A 16,653-nucleotide genomic window follows, 5' to 3' on the forward strand; every position below is an offset into this window, starting at 1 on the left:
GAAGATCCAGATTTTCAGTATAAAGAGTTACATAGAGAAATGGAAGATCCCTCTGACATTTTGTCATTACAGAAATTTTAATAACTTCAATGTCCAATTTTACATATGTTTGACGTGTAACTTTGCTTTCCTTTAATCATCAAAATTAAAAACAATTTCTCATAGTAGAAAAAACGGGTAAGAATTTGCTAGTTTGATATGGTCAACTAATTTTTGATAAGGGCCCCAAGAGGACACAATGGGGAAAGGATAGTCTCTTCAATAAATAATGCTGGGAAAATGATTTCCATAGGCCAAAAGAATGAAATTGGACCTTATATTATACCGTATACAAAAATAAACTCAAAATGGATAAAATACCTAAATATAAGAACAAAAACTGTAAAACTGTACCCAAAGGAAATGAAATCATCACCTTAAAAAGATACTTGCACTCCCATGATCATTGTAGCATTATTCACAATAGCCAAAATACAGAAACAGCCTAAGTGTCTGTTAACATATGAATGGATAAAGAAACTGTAGTATGCACAATGGAATATTACTGAGCCCTAAAGAACAAAATCTTGCCATTTACCACAACATGGATGAGCCTGGGAGTCATTATGCTAAGTGAAATAAGCCAGACACAGAAAGAGAAATATGGTATGATCTTGATCTTGCTTATACACAGAATCTGAAAAAAAAATTCAGAGATAGAGAATGAAACTGGTTATCAGGAGCAGAGGGGCATAAAGGGGAGGAAATGGGAAGAGGCAGGTCAAAGGATACAACATTACAGCTTTGGAAGATGAGCAGGTCTAGAGATCTTATGTACAACCTGAGGGGTATAGGTTAAAAAAATTGAACTGTAAAATGAATAGATTTTAGCTGCTCTTGCCACAAAAACAAAAAAATGGGTAACTATGTGAGATGATGGATATGTTAATTTGCTTCAGTTTAGTACTGTTTCCATCTATCTACATATCCCATAACATCATGTTGTATACATAATAAAATTTATCTTTAAAAAAGAATTTACTGGTTTGAAAAGAATTTACTAGGTTAACAGAATTGTTCTCTGCAAGACACTTTGGGATTCTTTCAAAAGATTCTGGGTGGGATGTGTTGTTTTTCATTTTTGTACTGTCGTGATGACTGCTCAGTTTTCTGTTTGCCCTTTCTTAAATTGTTTCACAGTTTCCAAGATAAACTTCTAAGAACATGCTCATTGGAACTGAATATGATATTTTATTTATTTTATTTTTCAAGACGGTCTCACTCTGTCACCCAGGCTGGAGTTCAGTGGCACTCACTGCTCACTGCACCCTCGACTTCCCCAGGCTTGGGTGATCCTCCCACCTCAGCCTCCTGAGTAGCTGGGACTACAAGTGTACACCGCCGCACCAGGCTAATTTTTATATCTTTTGTAGAGATGGGGTTCACCATGTTGCCCAGGCTTGTCTTGAACCCCTGGGCTTAAGCAATCTGCCCACCTTGGCCTCCCAAAGTGCTAGGATTATAGGTGTGAGCCACCGAACCTGGACTGTGATTTTCTGCTTACTACTAGTTTTCATTGATTTAATTACGATGTGCCTTGATGGGTGTTTAAAAAATATTTATTCTGTTTGGGGTTTGTTGAGCTTCTTGGACATGTAGGTTTATAGATTTCATCAACTTTGGACATTTTTCATCATTTATTTCTTCTTATGTTTTTCGTGCCCCATCCGCTCTTTTCTCTTTCTAAGACTCCAGTTACATATGTGCTAGACTGCTTTCTGTTGTCCCACCACTCGCCGATGCACAGTTCAATTATTTTTAGTCGTTTTTCTTTTGTCATTTTGGATAGTTTCCATTGGTACATGCTTATTGATCTTTTCTTCTGTGGTGTTTAATATGCTGTTAATCTCACCCAGTTTATTTTACAATTCAAATATTGTAATTTTCATTTCTGGAGGTTTCACTTGAGTCTTTTCTTCCATTTCTGTTTATAATTTTCCTGTTTTCCTCTACTTTCTTGAAAATGTGGAGCATATTTATAATAACTATTTTGATGTCCTCATCTGCTAATTCTATTACTTCTGTTCATATTGATTCTGATTGTATTCTGATTATATGGATTTTACTTCTAGTTGTCAAGTATATTCTCCTGCTTCTTTGCATGACTGGTAATTTTTTACTGAATGCCAAACCTTGTGAATTTTACCTTTGGGATACTAGATTTTTTTCCCCTAAGATGTACTTTATGATGGCTGTAGTTAAGTTGCCAGGAATTACTTGGATCCTTTTGAGGCTGGATTTTAAGTTTTGTTAGGGCTGTCCAGAGAAGCCTTCAGTCTAGGGTTAATTTATGCCTGCTGGTAAGGCAGTACACTTCTGAGAACTTTACCCAATGCCCCAAGTATTAAGGAGGCTTTCTGCTTTGCCTGGCGGGAACATGAATGTCCCAGCCATGTATGAGCTTTGAGAATTGTCTGATCTTCAACATCGCAGTGCTTCTCTCCCTGGCCTTTGTTAGTTTCATCTCATTCAGGCACAGGTGAGTTCTCAGCCGAAGACTGTGAAAGATACCCTTCCGTAAGACGTCCACAACTTATGCTCCTCTCTCTGTGCAGCTCTGTCCTCTCAGGCACTCTGCCTCACAAATCCTAATTGCCTTGACCTTCCTGAACTTTGTGTTTCTCTTAAACACAGCATGATCGCTGGACTCTGTTCTGGTCATGGGACCTGCACTGTGGCCTGGAAACTGACTCTGGGAAGTTAGCTGGAGCAGTCGCAGGGCTCATCTCATTTGTTTCCCTTCTGTGAGGGATCACAAGCCTGCACTGCCTGTAATGTTTGAAAACTTTTTTGTTTTTTGTTTTTTTAAAAATATATTTTATTGCCTTTCTAGTTATATAAGGTGGGAGAGCAAATCTAGTCCCTGATACTCCGTTGTGAATGGAAGCAGAGGTTGGCAGTTGGCCCCTCAGGTCTTTTTTCACAGCAAAAATTTAACTGAGTAATTTCAAATCTGTGGCATAATGCATAGTATTATATTAAAAGAGCCATGGATGTAAGAATCAAGATCAGGGTCCTAATCCTTACTCAGTTGTTTAACTTTGTGTTTCTTACATTGTGGACTTCTGTGACCCTCTACCTAGATGACTTAAAGCAGTTAATTTGATTTCTCAATTTAATTCGCATCTGTAGAATGAGGGTTAGAAACGTTCTTTATAACACACGGGGTGCTACAAAGTGTGAAGCCTTAGGTTGAGTTATTTTCAGAAAGCTTATTATCACTTAACAATCTTTATTTTATTTACATTTTTTATAGGCACCATACTGGACATACCTTTTATGTGCACTGGGACTTTTTATTTACCAGTCACTGGATGCCATTGATGGGAAACAAGCCAGAAGAACAAACTCTTGTTCTCCTTTAGGGGAGCTCTTTGACCATGGCTGTGACTCTCTTTCCACAGGTAAATTAGTGGAGTTTTTTATTTTTTTATGATACCTTAAAAATAAAATGAACTGAGCTGTTTGGTCAGTTTTTTGGATGGATATACATTTGGGAGCAAATGTATGGAGTTGTTTAAAAAGTATGTCAAGAATTCATTTTGATAAGTGTACTTTATTTTAATGCCATGATTATTTCCTTAGAGCTCTGTATTTCTAAACAGCATAGGGCAATTATTTTATAAATTATTTTTAATTCTTAATGATTCTTAAACTTTGTTTCTTTTAGTATTTATGGCAGTGGGAGCTTCAATTGCCGCTCGCTTAGGAACTCATCCTGACTGGTTTTTTTTCTGCTCTTTTATTGGGATGTTTGTGTTTTATTGCGCTCATTGGCAGACTTACGTTTCAGGCGTGTTGAGATTTGGAAAGTAAGTATGCTTTTTAAGTTGTACATTAAAAAATATAATTGAATTCATTTGCACAATCTGTTATGTCATTCATCGATAATAAGGAGAACAAATCTTCAATCAGTAATTTAAATTAATTCATTGGAGTACTCATAAATGCTACACCTTAAGTCTTTTAGGTATTCTGCATGTTATAAATAGTTACATTATTTGATAATAATTTTATCTTTCTTCTCCTCTTCTCCAACTTAATCATTAGCCCAAGTTTACAATAGAGAGGATTAAAAGAAAATTAAGGGACCTGAATAATATAGAAAAGGGATATGCAGTACTTAAATAAGCATTTCATTCATATAATAAAATAATGCAGTATGGAGTCTAAGGTCCTTTTTTGGTCGAATCTTCGTGTGCACAGAAAGGGGACCCGCCTTGACAACAGTCACCAGCATCAGGTAATTGTGAGACTCTCAACTGTGGTAGGCAATTGGTGAGATAATGTAAAAGCACCTTGTAAATGCTAGTGCTAAACATTAGATAGTATTATCTGCCTCTGTTGCCTCTTTCTTAGAGACCAGGAAATAGTGCACAAAGCAGGAAGGCTATTCTCTGTTCCTCTTTTTCATATAGTTCCCTCTCGGTCTGATCCTTTTAAGAACTTTGTCATTTGCTCATTTTGGCTTTGGCTTCCCATGCCTACTGATTCTTTTTAGCCCCACTTTATTGCTGAAAAGGAGAAACAGTAGCTCTGAAAAAACTCTCTAATGATAAATGATAGGAGAAGCTTAAAACTATGGATCATTTAGCAGAGGGCAGGCTTCAGGCAGTTGATTCTCAATTATGGAATAATTGTATTTACCACCTATCGAGCACTTACATGTTTCAGGCATTGTACTAAGAACTTCACAGGCATTATCTTATTTATTCCTTATATTTATCCCGTAAGGTGGGTATTACCTCCATCTAAAGACATTGGGGCATCCAGGCAGAGATGTAAAGTATGTAGACAGATATAAAAATCTAGAGCTCAGGAAAAAATGTAGATTGGAGATAAGGATTTAGAAGTCATTAGCATATAGATGGTAGTTTTAAGTATAGATAAAATTGTTCATAGACTATAAAAATTCCAGATGGAATTCTGAAAGCATCATTTAAGATATGAATGAAGAGGCAGTCTAGGAAGGAGCGTGAGAAGAGCTCCAGCAAGGTAGGAAAATCAGGAGAGAACATGGAATAGATAAAAACACAGCAGAGCTTTTCAAGAAGGAGGGTATGATCAGCATCTTAAATATTGTAAAGAAGTTATGCAAGATAATTAATGAAATGTATCCCTTAGATTTGTATCCTTTAATTGAAATTGAAAATTGAAGGTCAATTTACCTTAAACAATTTTAGTAGAATAATGGGGCCAAAAGCCAGACTAGAGTGTGTTAAGCAACAAACGTGAAGAGAGGAGAAAATTACAAATGTTGACTAATTTTCAGTGAGCCTATTCGTGGAGCATAGGAGAGAGAGTGACAGCTTCAGGGGAATGCAGACTAGAGGGACTGATGCTGATTGGTTAGTGGTTTTTTGAGAAATTTAAGCATATTTATTAGGGGAAAAATGTCTGTGGAAACTGAAAAAACTACAGTGACTATTAGTACCTCAATAAAGAAGACTATTGGAATTTTCACTGCTTTTTAAGTGAAATTGACCTGGGAGTGTTTAAATTTGCCTTAAATCATATGGTTGTTTTTATTATAATTTTTCCTTATGTACACAAGTAGTGGGTAATTATTGTGAAAAAACTTCAGACTTTACAGGAGTTCATAAATTAGAAAATAAAAGTCTTTATAACATCAGTGATAACTATTAGCAATTTGATATACGGTATATATTTTTTTCCCTCTGCATATACTGTTACCTATGTGTGAGCACATGTTGTTCTGTAACCTTTTTAACTTAACAGTGTAGTCAACTGATAATTCAATAATGGAAGTAAAGGTAAAGATAAACTAAGCCTACAGAGATTTTTACATCTTTGCTATTTAATACGTGATGAACCTCCATATTCAGGAATTTTATTTACAAACACCTTATCTATTCTTTGTCCTTCCTCTTTAGAGTGGATGTAACTGAAATTCAGATAGCTTTAGTGATTGTCTTTGTATTGTCTGCATTTGGAGGAGCAACAATGTGGGACTATACGGTAAATCTGAATATTTAAATTTATATTTAAGTACTTTTCAAATATTTAGGAAAAAGTATTGCATTGTTAATTTTCTTCAAAAATCCTTGGCATTGTATTTAATTTTTTTCTTTTTTTTATTGGTGTATTTAATATTTGTTCCATTTCTTAACTTTTTTTCTTCATTTTATAATGTGTATTATCCTATATACCTTATGGCATTTCCTCCTATGCATGAGTATATTGCCACATAGAAGAAGACAACCTCATTTCCCTAATACTAAATAAAACAAAAACAACAACAAAAAACACACATTGGAATAACTTTTTCCAGGGTGAAATAAAATAAATATTTTAAAAATAAATCCAGTAAAATATTTTCCATTTAAAACTTGTCACTCAATATTAGGAAAGTAGTTAATTTGCATTTTTATAATCTACTTTGAGGTGAAGATTCCCATATTAAGGAATGTTTTTATTTTCTGCCTGCTTGGTGACCTCAGTATTTTCATAAAAGTTGGCTCTCAGGAGGCCACTGTCATAAATTCAAGCTTTTTTGCAAAAGAAGAACATTTCTGAAGAAACAGTTGTCCTGTTACCACAACCTAAGTCCACCATACTGGCTAACTGACTCACACTTTCTGCTCATAGTGTTAAGAATAATAATAAGGATATCAATAGTCAACAACTAACAGTCATTCAATACTTATGTTGCTAAACATTCACCATCTGCCCCTCAGTTTTATCTGCCCCTCAGAACAATCCTATAAAATAGATATTATTAGTATTATGCTTTATAAATAAGTCTTAGGGTGATTAAGTAATTTGTCCAAGGACACATGAGAAGTGCTGGAGCTAGGAATTAAACAGACTGATTCCAGACTGTATGTAATCGCTAAGCTATATATCTAGTAAAAATAGTAAGTGATACAAAACTAAACATAGTTTTGTGATAAACATGATCAGCAGTCACACTCCTTGTTATTTACCTAAATGATTTGAAAACTTATGTCCACACAAAAACCTGTACACAAATGTTTATAGCAGCTTTATTCATAATTGCCAAAATTTGAAAGCAACTAAGATGTCCTTCATCTTAGCTGGATAAACTAATGCTAAAAAGAAATGAGCTATCAAGCCGTGAAAAGAAGTTATGCGAGGAACTTATGGAGTTCCAAGAAGTTATGGAGGAACCTTAAATGTTTGTTACTAAGAGAAAGAAGCCAATCTGAAAAGTCGGCATATTGTGTGATTCCAACTATATGACATTCTTTAAAAAGGCAAAATTATGGGGACAGTAAAAGGATCAGAAGTTACCATGGGTTGGAGGAAGAAGGGATGAATAGGTGAAGCACAGAGAATTTTTAGGGCAGTAAAACTATTTTGTATGATACTAAATGGTGGCTACATGTCATTATACATTCGTCATAGCACACAGAATGTGTAACACCAAGATTGAACTCTAATGTAAACTATGAACTTTGGGTGATAATGACGTGTCAATGTAGGTTCACCAGTTGTAACAAATGTACCACACTGGTGTAGGATGTTGTTGGCAGAGGGAGGGGTGGCTATATACTTTTCCACTCAAATTTTGTTGCAAACCTAAAACCACTCTAAAAAATTAAGTCCATTAAAAACACAGTATGAGGCCAGGAGTTCAAGACCAGCCTGGGCAACTTAGCAAGACCTTGCCTCTACAAAAATTCTTTAAAACTTTAGCCAGGCACGGTGGCATGCGCCTGTAGTCCCAGCTACTCAGGAGGCTGAGGCAGGAGGGTCAACTGAACCCAGGAGTTCAAGGCTGCAATGAGCCATTATCATGCCACTGACTACACTCCTGCCTGAGTGACACAGCAAGACCCCATCTTTAAAAAAAAAAAAAAAAAAAAAGATTTCCCTGTAGCATTTAGTATCAGAATTGCCAATTATCATTTGTCAGTAGGCTCCGAAATAGACTTTGGGCATGTTTTTAAGTAGTAGTGATAGATTCCTCAGTACATTCATATTCCCTCTCATCATGTAAGAGTAAATAGAATCAAGGATATGCTACTATAGGCCCATACAAGATAACAGAGGGATGCTATGCGTTTTTTGTAGTAACTGTTCAGGTTGTGCCCATAAGAAGGTAAATGTACGGGCGGATCACCTGAGGTCAAGAGTTAAAGACCAGCCTGGCCAACATGGCAAAACCCTGTTTCTGCTAAAAATACACAAATTAGCCGGGTGTGGTGATGGGCACTTGTAATCCCAGCTACTCGGGAGGCTGAGGCAGGAGAATCACTTGAACCTGGGAGGCAGAGGTTGCAGTGAGCCAAGATTGGGCCACTGCACTCCAGCCCTGGGCGACAGGAGACTCGTCTCAAAAAAAAAAAAAAAAAAAAAAAAAAAAAAGAAGGTAAATGTAGACCTAGAAGCAGTTAGACAACTCTAGTTATTAAGTCAGGTGTGGTTGTCTTAAATTTGGAATTGAATCTTAAAATTGTTTCACTCAATGTTTTGGCAATATCGTAGGAAGAAAACATACCTGCTTATTCTTACCAACAAGAATACTTACTTTTGATTCAGGTTTTCTAAATTTAATTATTAACCTGTAGTTTCCACAAATTTTGGTACATTATTTCAGTCTATTTTCTAAACATAGTAGCCTCTAGCTTCTGGCAATTCATTGTTACTGTTTTTTAAATCCTTTGCTGCCTTTGGAAGTTTTCTTGAACAGCAGTTGACCAACAGGTAAATATATTGCTAGAGATTTAATCCTGGATATTAACTACACAGATTTTTTGCTTGCATACACATCATGATATTTGTTACATTTATGATGCAAATCATGGTGTCTCCCTTTCCTGTGATGCTACTTTTTAGAAGCTACTAAATTCAAATGAACTATCCTTTTTCATGTTTAAGTCAGATGAAATCTTATGAGATTAAACATTTAGTCATAGTTATATAAACAGACTAAGCTGGTTTGGTGGATTCATTTTTCACTTATGAAGAAAGCAGTTCCAAAAAAAAAGTCACTTTAGGCTGGTCCAATGGTAGTCAGTTATCTCAATTGATTGCTCACAGTCAGTTACAGGTCAAACTCCTTGTTCTTCTCTTTTCCCCCCTCACTACTGTACTTGGCTAGTCTACAAAAAATAATAAAAATTTAAAAACTAAAAAAAAAAGTTAAATAAAAAAAAGTTTTTAAGTTATCACTTTGGATTATATTCCAGAAGTTAAGGTTTGATCACAAGAAAAAGGATAGCTTATTGTACAGGGCTTATTATGTTTCTTTATTATTTAATAAAAAACCAAAATTCTGTTGTCTTAATTGTTTCTTTCTTCTACCCCTAAAGATTCCTATTCTAGAAATAAAATTGAAGATCCTTCCAGTTCTTGGATTTCTAGGTGGAGTAATATTTTCCTGTTCAAATTATTTCCATGTTATCCTCCATGGTGGTGTTGGCAAGAATGGATCCACTATAGCAGTAAGGCAATAATTTCATCATTCAGTGTCAATTTTATGATAAATTTTCTTATCACCAGTTATAAAAAGATTAAAATATGCCAAAGTTCAAGAATGGGGAAGGAAACTAAGTATCTTAAAGAATTCATTTTAGGCACATTAGTACAAAAGCATTTTAAAAACAGTTTAAACTGATATTTTCCTCTTTCTACAGGCTTGCTCTGCATAGACTTTTCTGACATCTAGTTTCATTACTGCACATAATTAAGAGTTGCCATTTGTTTTCCTGCATTTTGTGCCTTGAACTAATAGCAGAGAGGAGAAAGGGTAGGGAATGTATGAGTTCCTGATTGAAAGCAGGAAAGCGGCCAGAGGTCAATGGTTTCACATATGGGGGGATTTATTACTCATCAAGTAAATTTTATTGAAATTTCACTGAAATGTAGTTAAAAGAACTATTCTAATATTTCAAAAGGTAAAAATTTAACTTTAATTCTTAAGTGGGTATACTTTGTGCTTGTGTTCTTTACACCTTGCTCATGCAAGTATTAAATATAATGCTTTTGTATTTTTTCACATTTGTTTTTTAAAACTTCAGTACTTTTAAGTGGGCAAGAGTTGGAATTCCTGCAAACTTTTTAAACAAATATAACACCTATGTTTTTAAAAAGCCTGTTGTCATTTTCAAGGTAGTTGAACAGAAGAAGACAAGTACTTATTCCAGTGATACCATCTTATACCAAAACATTGTTATAATGCCTTTTTCAGGGCCGGGCACAGTGGCTCATGCTTGTAATCCTAGCAATTTGGGAGGCCGAGGCAGGTGGATCACTTGAGGTCAAGAGTTTGAGACCAGCCTGGCCAACATGGTGAAACCCTGTCTCTACCAAAAATACAAAAAAATTAGCTGGGCATGGTGGCCCATGCTTTTGTAAATCCAGCTAGCTACTTGGGAGGCTGAGGCAGGACAATTGCTTGAACCAGGAGGCAGCGGTTGCAGTAAGCTGAGACGGTGCCACTGCACTCCAGCCTGGGTGACAGAGCGAGACTCTGTTTCAAAAAAAAAAAGAATGCCTTTTTAGGATTGCTTTAAACTATAGCATATTCACTTTAATTTCTTTTGTTGTATAGTTCAAAATTTCTATCCTTTAAATTAAAGTCATTTGGAGCAAGGTCTAATAAGATATTAAACATTAGATATAGCATTTTTAGTAAAAAAAGTCTCATTCTTTTAAAAGATGTGTAAGTAGACTTTCGAGACAATTTCAAAGGGATCCTCATAATTGACAAATTGTCAATATTTATGAATACACTTTATATACATAATTCAAAAGCAAAGTATACAATTCATCTAGAGATATAAGTTCTGATATATTTGGAAAAGTTGTCATTTTTTGAGGTGTTTTGTCAGTTGATCTCAGTATAGTACTGTGCTTAGGAATACATGTTGCTTGACTGTGGATGATAACATAGAACAATAGTTGGAACGTTAAGTTCCATTGAAGAAAACAAGATTTAGTAATGATCATTGTCTACTCTAAAGAATATTTTTGGCCAGATGCGGTGGCTCACGCTTGTAATCCCAGCACTTTGGGAGGCCGAGGCGGGCAGATCATGAGGTCAGGAGTTCAAGACCAGTCTGGCCAACACAATGAAACCCCGTCTCTACTAAAAATACAAAAATTAGCTGGGCTTAGTGGCGGGCACCTGTAATCCCAGCTACTCGGGAGGCTGAGGCAGGAAAATCGATTGAACCTGGGAGGTGGAGGTTGCAGTAAGGCAAGATCATGCCACTGCACTGCAGCCTGGGTGACAGAGCTAGACTCCATCTCAAAAAAAAAAAAAAAAAAGAATATTTTCATTAAAAAAACTGTTAGATGTTTGAAGCATGACTTAAACACAAGTTAGGAAGTGGTTGGTTTCAAACTCTTAAACTGGTGTTTTTCCAACTTTTTGGTTTTTTTTTTTTTTTTGAGGCGGAGTCTCGCTCTGTCGCCCAGGCTGGAGTGCAGTGGCGCGATCTCGGCTCACTGCAAGCTCCGCCTCCTGGGTTCACGCCATTCTCCTGCCTCAGCCTCCCGAGTAGCTGGGACCACAGGCGCCCGCCACCACGCCCGGCTAATTTTTAGTATTTTTAGTAGAGACGGGGTTTCACCGTGTTAGCCAGGATGGTCTCGATCTCCTGACCTCGTGATCCACCTGCCTCGGCCTCCCAAAGTGTTTCCAACTTTTTTAGGAGCAGATTTTTTTTCTTGAATGAGATTTAAGAATCATAATATAAAGCACTATTAGATTTTTATAATTTATTACTATACAGTGTCATGTATATAATTTTATAATACGGTATTACTGTAATTTTATAGTAAGTTCTAACTTAAAACATGTAAACTTAATAAACAAGAGTAAAGCTGTTCTTGTGAACCCATTTAAATTGGTTATAGATTTAATAACCTCAATACCAAACTTATTTCAATATATTGTTTAGGATAAGCAGTGCCGAGAGGATACTAATTCACATAGATAAAAATGTAATGGTCTGGATTTTACAATTTTACATAAAAGAACATTTGCAGTCTGAATGCAAAAAAAAAGGAGGTGGGGATGTTGGTGTAGAAAGAAACTAGGATAAGCTGGGTGTGGTGGCTCTCGCCTGTAATCCCAGCACTTTGGGAAGCTGAGGCTGGGAGGATCGCTTGAGCCCGGGAGTTTGAGACTGGCCTGGGCAACATGGGGAAACCCTGTCTCTACTAAAAACACAAAAAATTTAAAAAAAAAAAAAAAAAAGAAAATAGGAAAAAAGAAGGAAACCTGAATAGAACTAAACTATTCTTACTCTTCTTCATCAGTGATATTTTGTAGAATTGGCAGAATAAGCTCTATTTCAGTATCTCCACAAAATTATGTTAATTTGGCAATCCACATGTGGACTACCTTCAATGTAGTAAAAGTTGATATAGAATAAACTGCATTAATTTTTAGCCAGTTTAAAACGTGTGTGAATATCAAACTGGAATCAGACATCTGTGGCACTGTATTATGTCTCTGTCACCCTCAGGTTCTATGAAACCTTGAAAAGCACAACTCAGGTTTGTATACTTCTGTAGGCCATACACTACATCACACTGTTCTTTAGGCCTCTTGCACAAAATAGATGGTCAGAAAATGTCTACATTGTAATAAATGCAGTGTTAAAATGTGATACTGATTTTCTACTTTATCCCTTAGGGCACCAGTGTCTTGTCACCTGGACTCCACATAGGACTAATTATTATACTGGCAATAATGATCTATAAAAAGTCAGCAACTGATGTGTTTGAAAAGCATCCTTGTCTTTATACCCTAATGTTTGGATGTGTCTTTGCTAAAGTCTCACAAAAATTAGTGGTAAGAAATTTTTATTATTCATGATATAAATAATATACTTAGTCGTCAAACACAAAGCTGGAAATTATTTCATAAAATGTATAGGTTTTCTTTTGTAGTGTAAAATCATAATAATTAGCTATTTGTGCTCCAAGCAAAACTGTGATAAGAGTTATATTCAGTTAAATTGTTTAGCTGTAGTTATCATTTACAACTTTCTGATATCAAGAAATTTAAACATTGGAAACTTTAATAAGCTACCCAGTTGTGAATTTGAGAAGGTGTAGAAAAGTATTCTTAAATGTGAGATTAAATGGTCTGTTTTAATACTGAATTAAAGTTATAATTAATTCTGTCATAAAAGCTAACACATTTAAAACTTAATAGTAAAATTATTTTGTTTAATTTTTTTATAGATAGCTCACATGACCAAAAGTGAACTATATCTTCAAGACACTGTCTTTTTGGGGCCAGGTCTTTTGTTTTTAGACCAGTACTTTAATAATTTTATAGACGAATATGTTGTTCTATGGATGGCAATGGTAAGTATTTTTCTCCATTTTATTTATTTTTTAACAATGCTTAAGAGCTATTTCAGTGAGCTATCAGTAGCTTCAAGATCTAGTCTAGGCCAGGCGTGGTGACTCACGCCTGTAATCCCAGCACTTTGGGAGGCCGAGGTGGACGGATCATTTGAGGTCAAGAGTTTGAGACCAACCTGGCCAACATGGTAAAACTCTGTCTGTACCAAAAAATACAAAAAATTAGCCAGGCGTGGTGGTGCATCCCTGTAATCCCAGCTACTCAGGAGGCTGAGGCAGGCAAATCACTTGAACCTGGGAGGCAGAGGTTGCGGTGAGCCGAGATCATGCCACTGCACTCCAGCCTGGGTGACACAGCGAAACTCTGTCTCAAAAAAAAAAAAAGATCTAGTCTATACAATATATACAATAAATGTTTCTGAGTATTTAAAATTACTTCTTCTAAGCTGTGAATAATTTTATATTGTGTGTAGAAATGGCCACATATCTATAGGCCAGGTTTCCAACAACCTGGATTCTTGGAAACACAACTGTGTACCTAAAAATAGCTATATTTTTCTCCCCCAAAATACCAGTACAAAGATGCCAAAAACCACTTTACTCTGCCCAAAGACTTTATTCCCAGTTTACAGCAAGTAACAGGAAAATTAGATGGGGTTAGTACTAGCAAAGGTGGGCACTTTATTGCATCGAGAATTGTCAGCTAATATTGAGGAAACAAAACAGAATAGACAGTGCTACTAAATACAGGATTCTCAGACCATTTTATGCTAGATGTAAGGAACCCTTTTTATGTGTATGGCCCTTGAGGATAGTGTATAATTTGTATTAATGATGACTCAGTCATCAATTAAATTAAATTCTCTTTGATTATATCCTGCTTAAGGAAAGGATGTGGATGACATAGATATTAATTTCTATTCAAAATGATTATAAAATACAGAATATAGTGCTTGAGAGAGACACGTTAGCCATCTAAGGAAAAGAAAATCAATATTGGTAACACTTCAATTACAAAGTTGGATAAATGGAGCATTATTACATTTTTTTTCTATTGAGACATATCTTTATGGTTGGTCTCCAATTAATGGTGGCTTTGAATAGTTTTCTTGTATTTCTATCTCTGGACCCACTGGTTGTCACCAAATTCATAGTGATATATAAATATACTGAAGTACACCAAAACAGAACCCCCCAAAACCCTGCAGTGAATCTTTTGATAATTCAAATAATCTCACCGTATTTGTTAGATTTGGATATTTAAAAAAATCTGTATCTATTCTGTGCATGGATTACAGGAGTACATCTAATGGTCCTTTACTAGGTTGTGTAGTATGCTTTTTCTGGAGTAACTTAATAACGTAATATTCATTCATAGTCCATTCAGAAGTCTTCATTCTTCCTATGGTGGCAGTGAGATATACTTAATTCTTTGAGGTGGACAATGAACGTTTTCAGGCAAAATTTAAAAAAAAAATGTTTAAAAATCAGAATAATGTCCTTTAATTTGGTATCCACTATAAATATTTTTAGGGCTCCCAAACAATCCAGTTTAAAAAATAGGGGATAATTAATCAAAATATCTAAAAACTCAATGTAAGTTTTCTTTTAGTGAACTTAGGTATGTATTACCAAGTGGAATTGCTGAATTAAAATACCAGGTGTTAAAAAAAATCAATCATCTGTCGTAACGAGTAATTGGCCTGGTTTACACCTGTGACGGAGACTGGTAAACTGAGGAAGTCAAATTCAATTTTTATTTAAAACACTATGTGGATGACAAAAACAAAAAAAAAGCCACACACACAATGTGGTACTTTTCAAGTAAGCTTTTAACATAAATGATAGAGATTTTCCCCTCATGGGTGAGAATTCCCTCTCCAAGGGCAGAGCTATGAGTCTCCTTTTTCTCCTGGGTTTCATTTTCTGAAGAGAAGCATTTGACTGTAGACTCTGGGCAAAGTTTCTAAATAGAGGCCATCTTTAAATTTGTAAACACAATTTTGTATATGCTTCAAGTATGGTATCTTTTCTAGACCTTTTACCTTCTTACAACTAACCTCAAAGAAACAGAAATGTATATGATGGAATTAATTCATTATAAGATGACTGATAACTTCTTTTAGAAGGAAATTTGCAGCTTCGTGGCACAGCAGGAAGTTGAAACAATGTGGAGTCAGGAGAGTTGGGTTCTGTTACTTTCTAGTTTCTGTATTTTAGTTGTCTTTTTTACCTCTGAGCCTCAGTGTCTATAACTGTGAAATAACCTGCATTTTCCAGAGGACTACAGTGAGGTCCAAATTTGAAATGTATTAAAGTGCTTTAAAATGTAGTATTTTTGGTGAAGAATTTTAGGTTAAGGTTTGATATTTGGGGGAGAAACAGAGTAGTGCTACTTGAGAAAAGATAGATCATAATCCATTTTATATTTTCTTTTTTGCTTCTAAAGGTGATTTCTTCATTTGATATGGTGATATACTTTAGTGCTTTGTGCCTGCAAATTTCAAGACACCTTCATCTAAATATATTCAAGACTGCATGTCATCAAGCACCTGAACAGGTTCACAAGCATATTGACTAATAGCCCAAGGAAAAGAGGAGATGAAGTTAGGGGAATCTATGAGTGAAGGAAATCCCCCTGTGCAGGAGGCTAGTATACCATAAATAAGGTTATATTTGAATATAAAACATAAGCCCTGTAGATTTCATTGTGTCTTATTTCAGTTATGAAGCCCCCGTTGTGTGTATCATCATTTTTTATCACAGATGTTCTCAGAATAGTCTACATATTAATTAGAAACAAGACTAAAGAAATGTCAATCCTGAGGACAACAGTGAACCCCTGTAATTCTAAGTAGCAGTTTGTCTCTGAGACTTATCAGACACAGGGTTTTCACCGCCAAAGGATTACATAAATATTCAGAACATAAAGGATTTTAGCCATCTTGAGGGTGCTTACTTTGACTGCTAAAAACTGAAAAGTGATTCAATACTGCTTAAGTGCATGGCTTATAATATTGTAATTATTGAATCAAGTTATGTTCTAAGAAATTTTTTATACTAATCATTTTTCAAGAGGCATATTAGTATGTTATAAAATACTTGCTTTTAGTATACTAGAATTTAAAAGGGCTACAGGAATTTTTTAAATAAAATTTGTATTTAATAAAAGGAATTTGTTGTACCAGTTCAGAAAAACATACGAATCTTTATACTGAAGGTAACTTGTTCCTTGATATTTTGAGTTAAAATTTCACTGTCACTGAAAAGTGGATGTTAAATATTCCCTTTCATGAAAAA

General features: G+C 35.3%; 1 protein-coding gene across 2 annotated transcripts in view; it reads left to right on the plus strand.

The window, feature by feature from the left end:
• CHPT1 (choline phosphotransferase 1) overlaps positions 1–16,653 on the plus strand; it is a 31,062-nt gene that overhangs the window by 12,485 nt on the left and 1,924 nt on the right. The window contains exons 2-8 of one of the 2 annotated variants that reach the window (XM_031016624.3): positions 3,296–3,443; positions 3,710–3,851; positions 5,934–6,018; positions 9,339–9,470; positions 12,674–12,832; positions 13,228–13,353; positions 15,803–15,913. In XM_031016624.3, coding sequence (XP_030872484.1) covers positions 3,296–3,443; positions 3,710–3,851; positions 5,934–6,018; positions 9,339–9,470; positions 12,674–12,832; positions 13,228–13,353; positions 15,803–15,913 — 903 coding nt within the window. The remainder of the gene's footprint in view (positions 1–3,295; positions 3,444–3,709; positions 3,852–5,933; positions 6,019–9,338; positions 9,471–12,673; positions 12,833–13,227; positions 13,354–15,802; positions 15,914–16,653) is intronic. The other variant, XM_031016625.3, reaches the window with a different exon arrangement.

This window comes from Gorilla gorilla, chromosome 10 (genome assembly GCF_029281585.2).
Source record: "Gorilla gorilla gorilla isolate KB3781 chromosome 10, NHGRI_mGorGor1-v2.1_pri, whole genome shotgun sequence".
Lineage (NCBI taxonomy): Eukaryota > Metazoa > Chordata > Mammalia > Primates > Hominidae > Gorilla > Gorilla gorilla.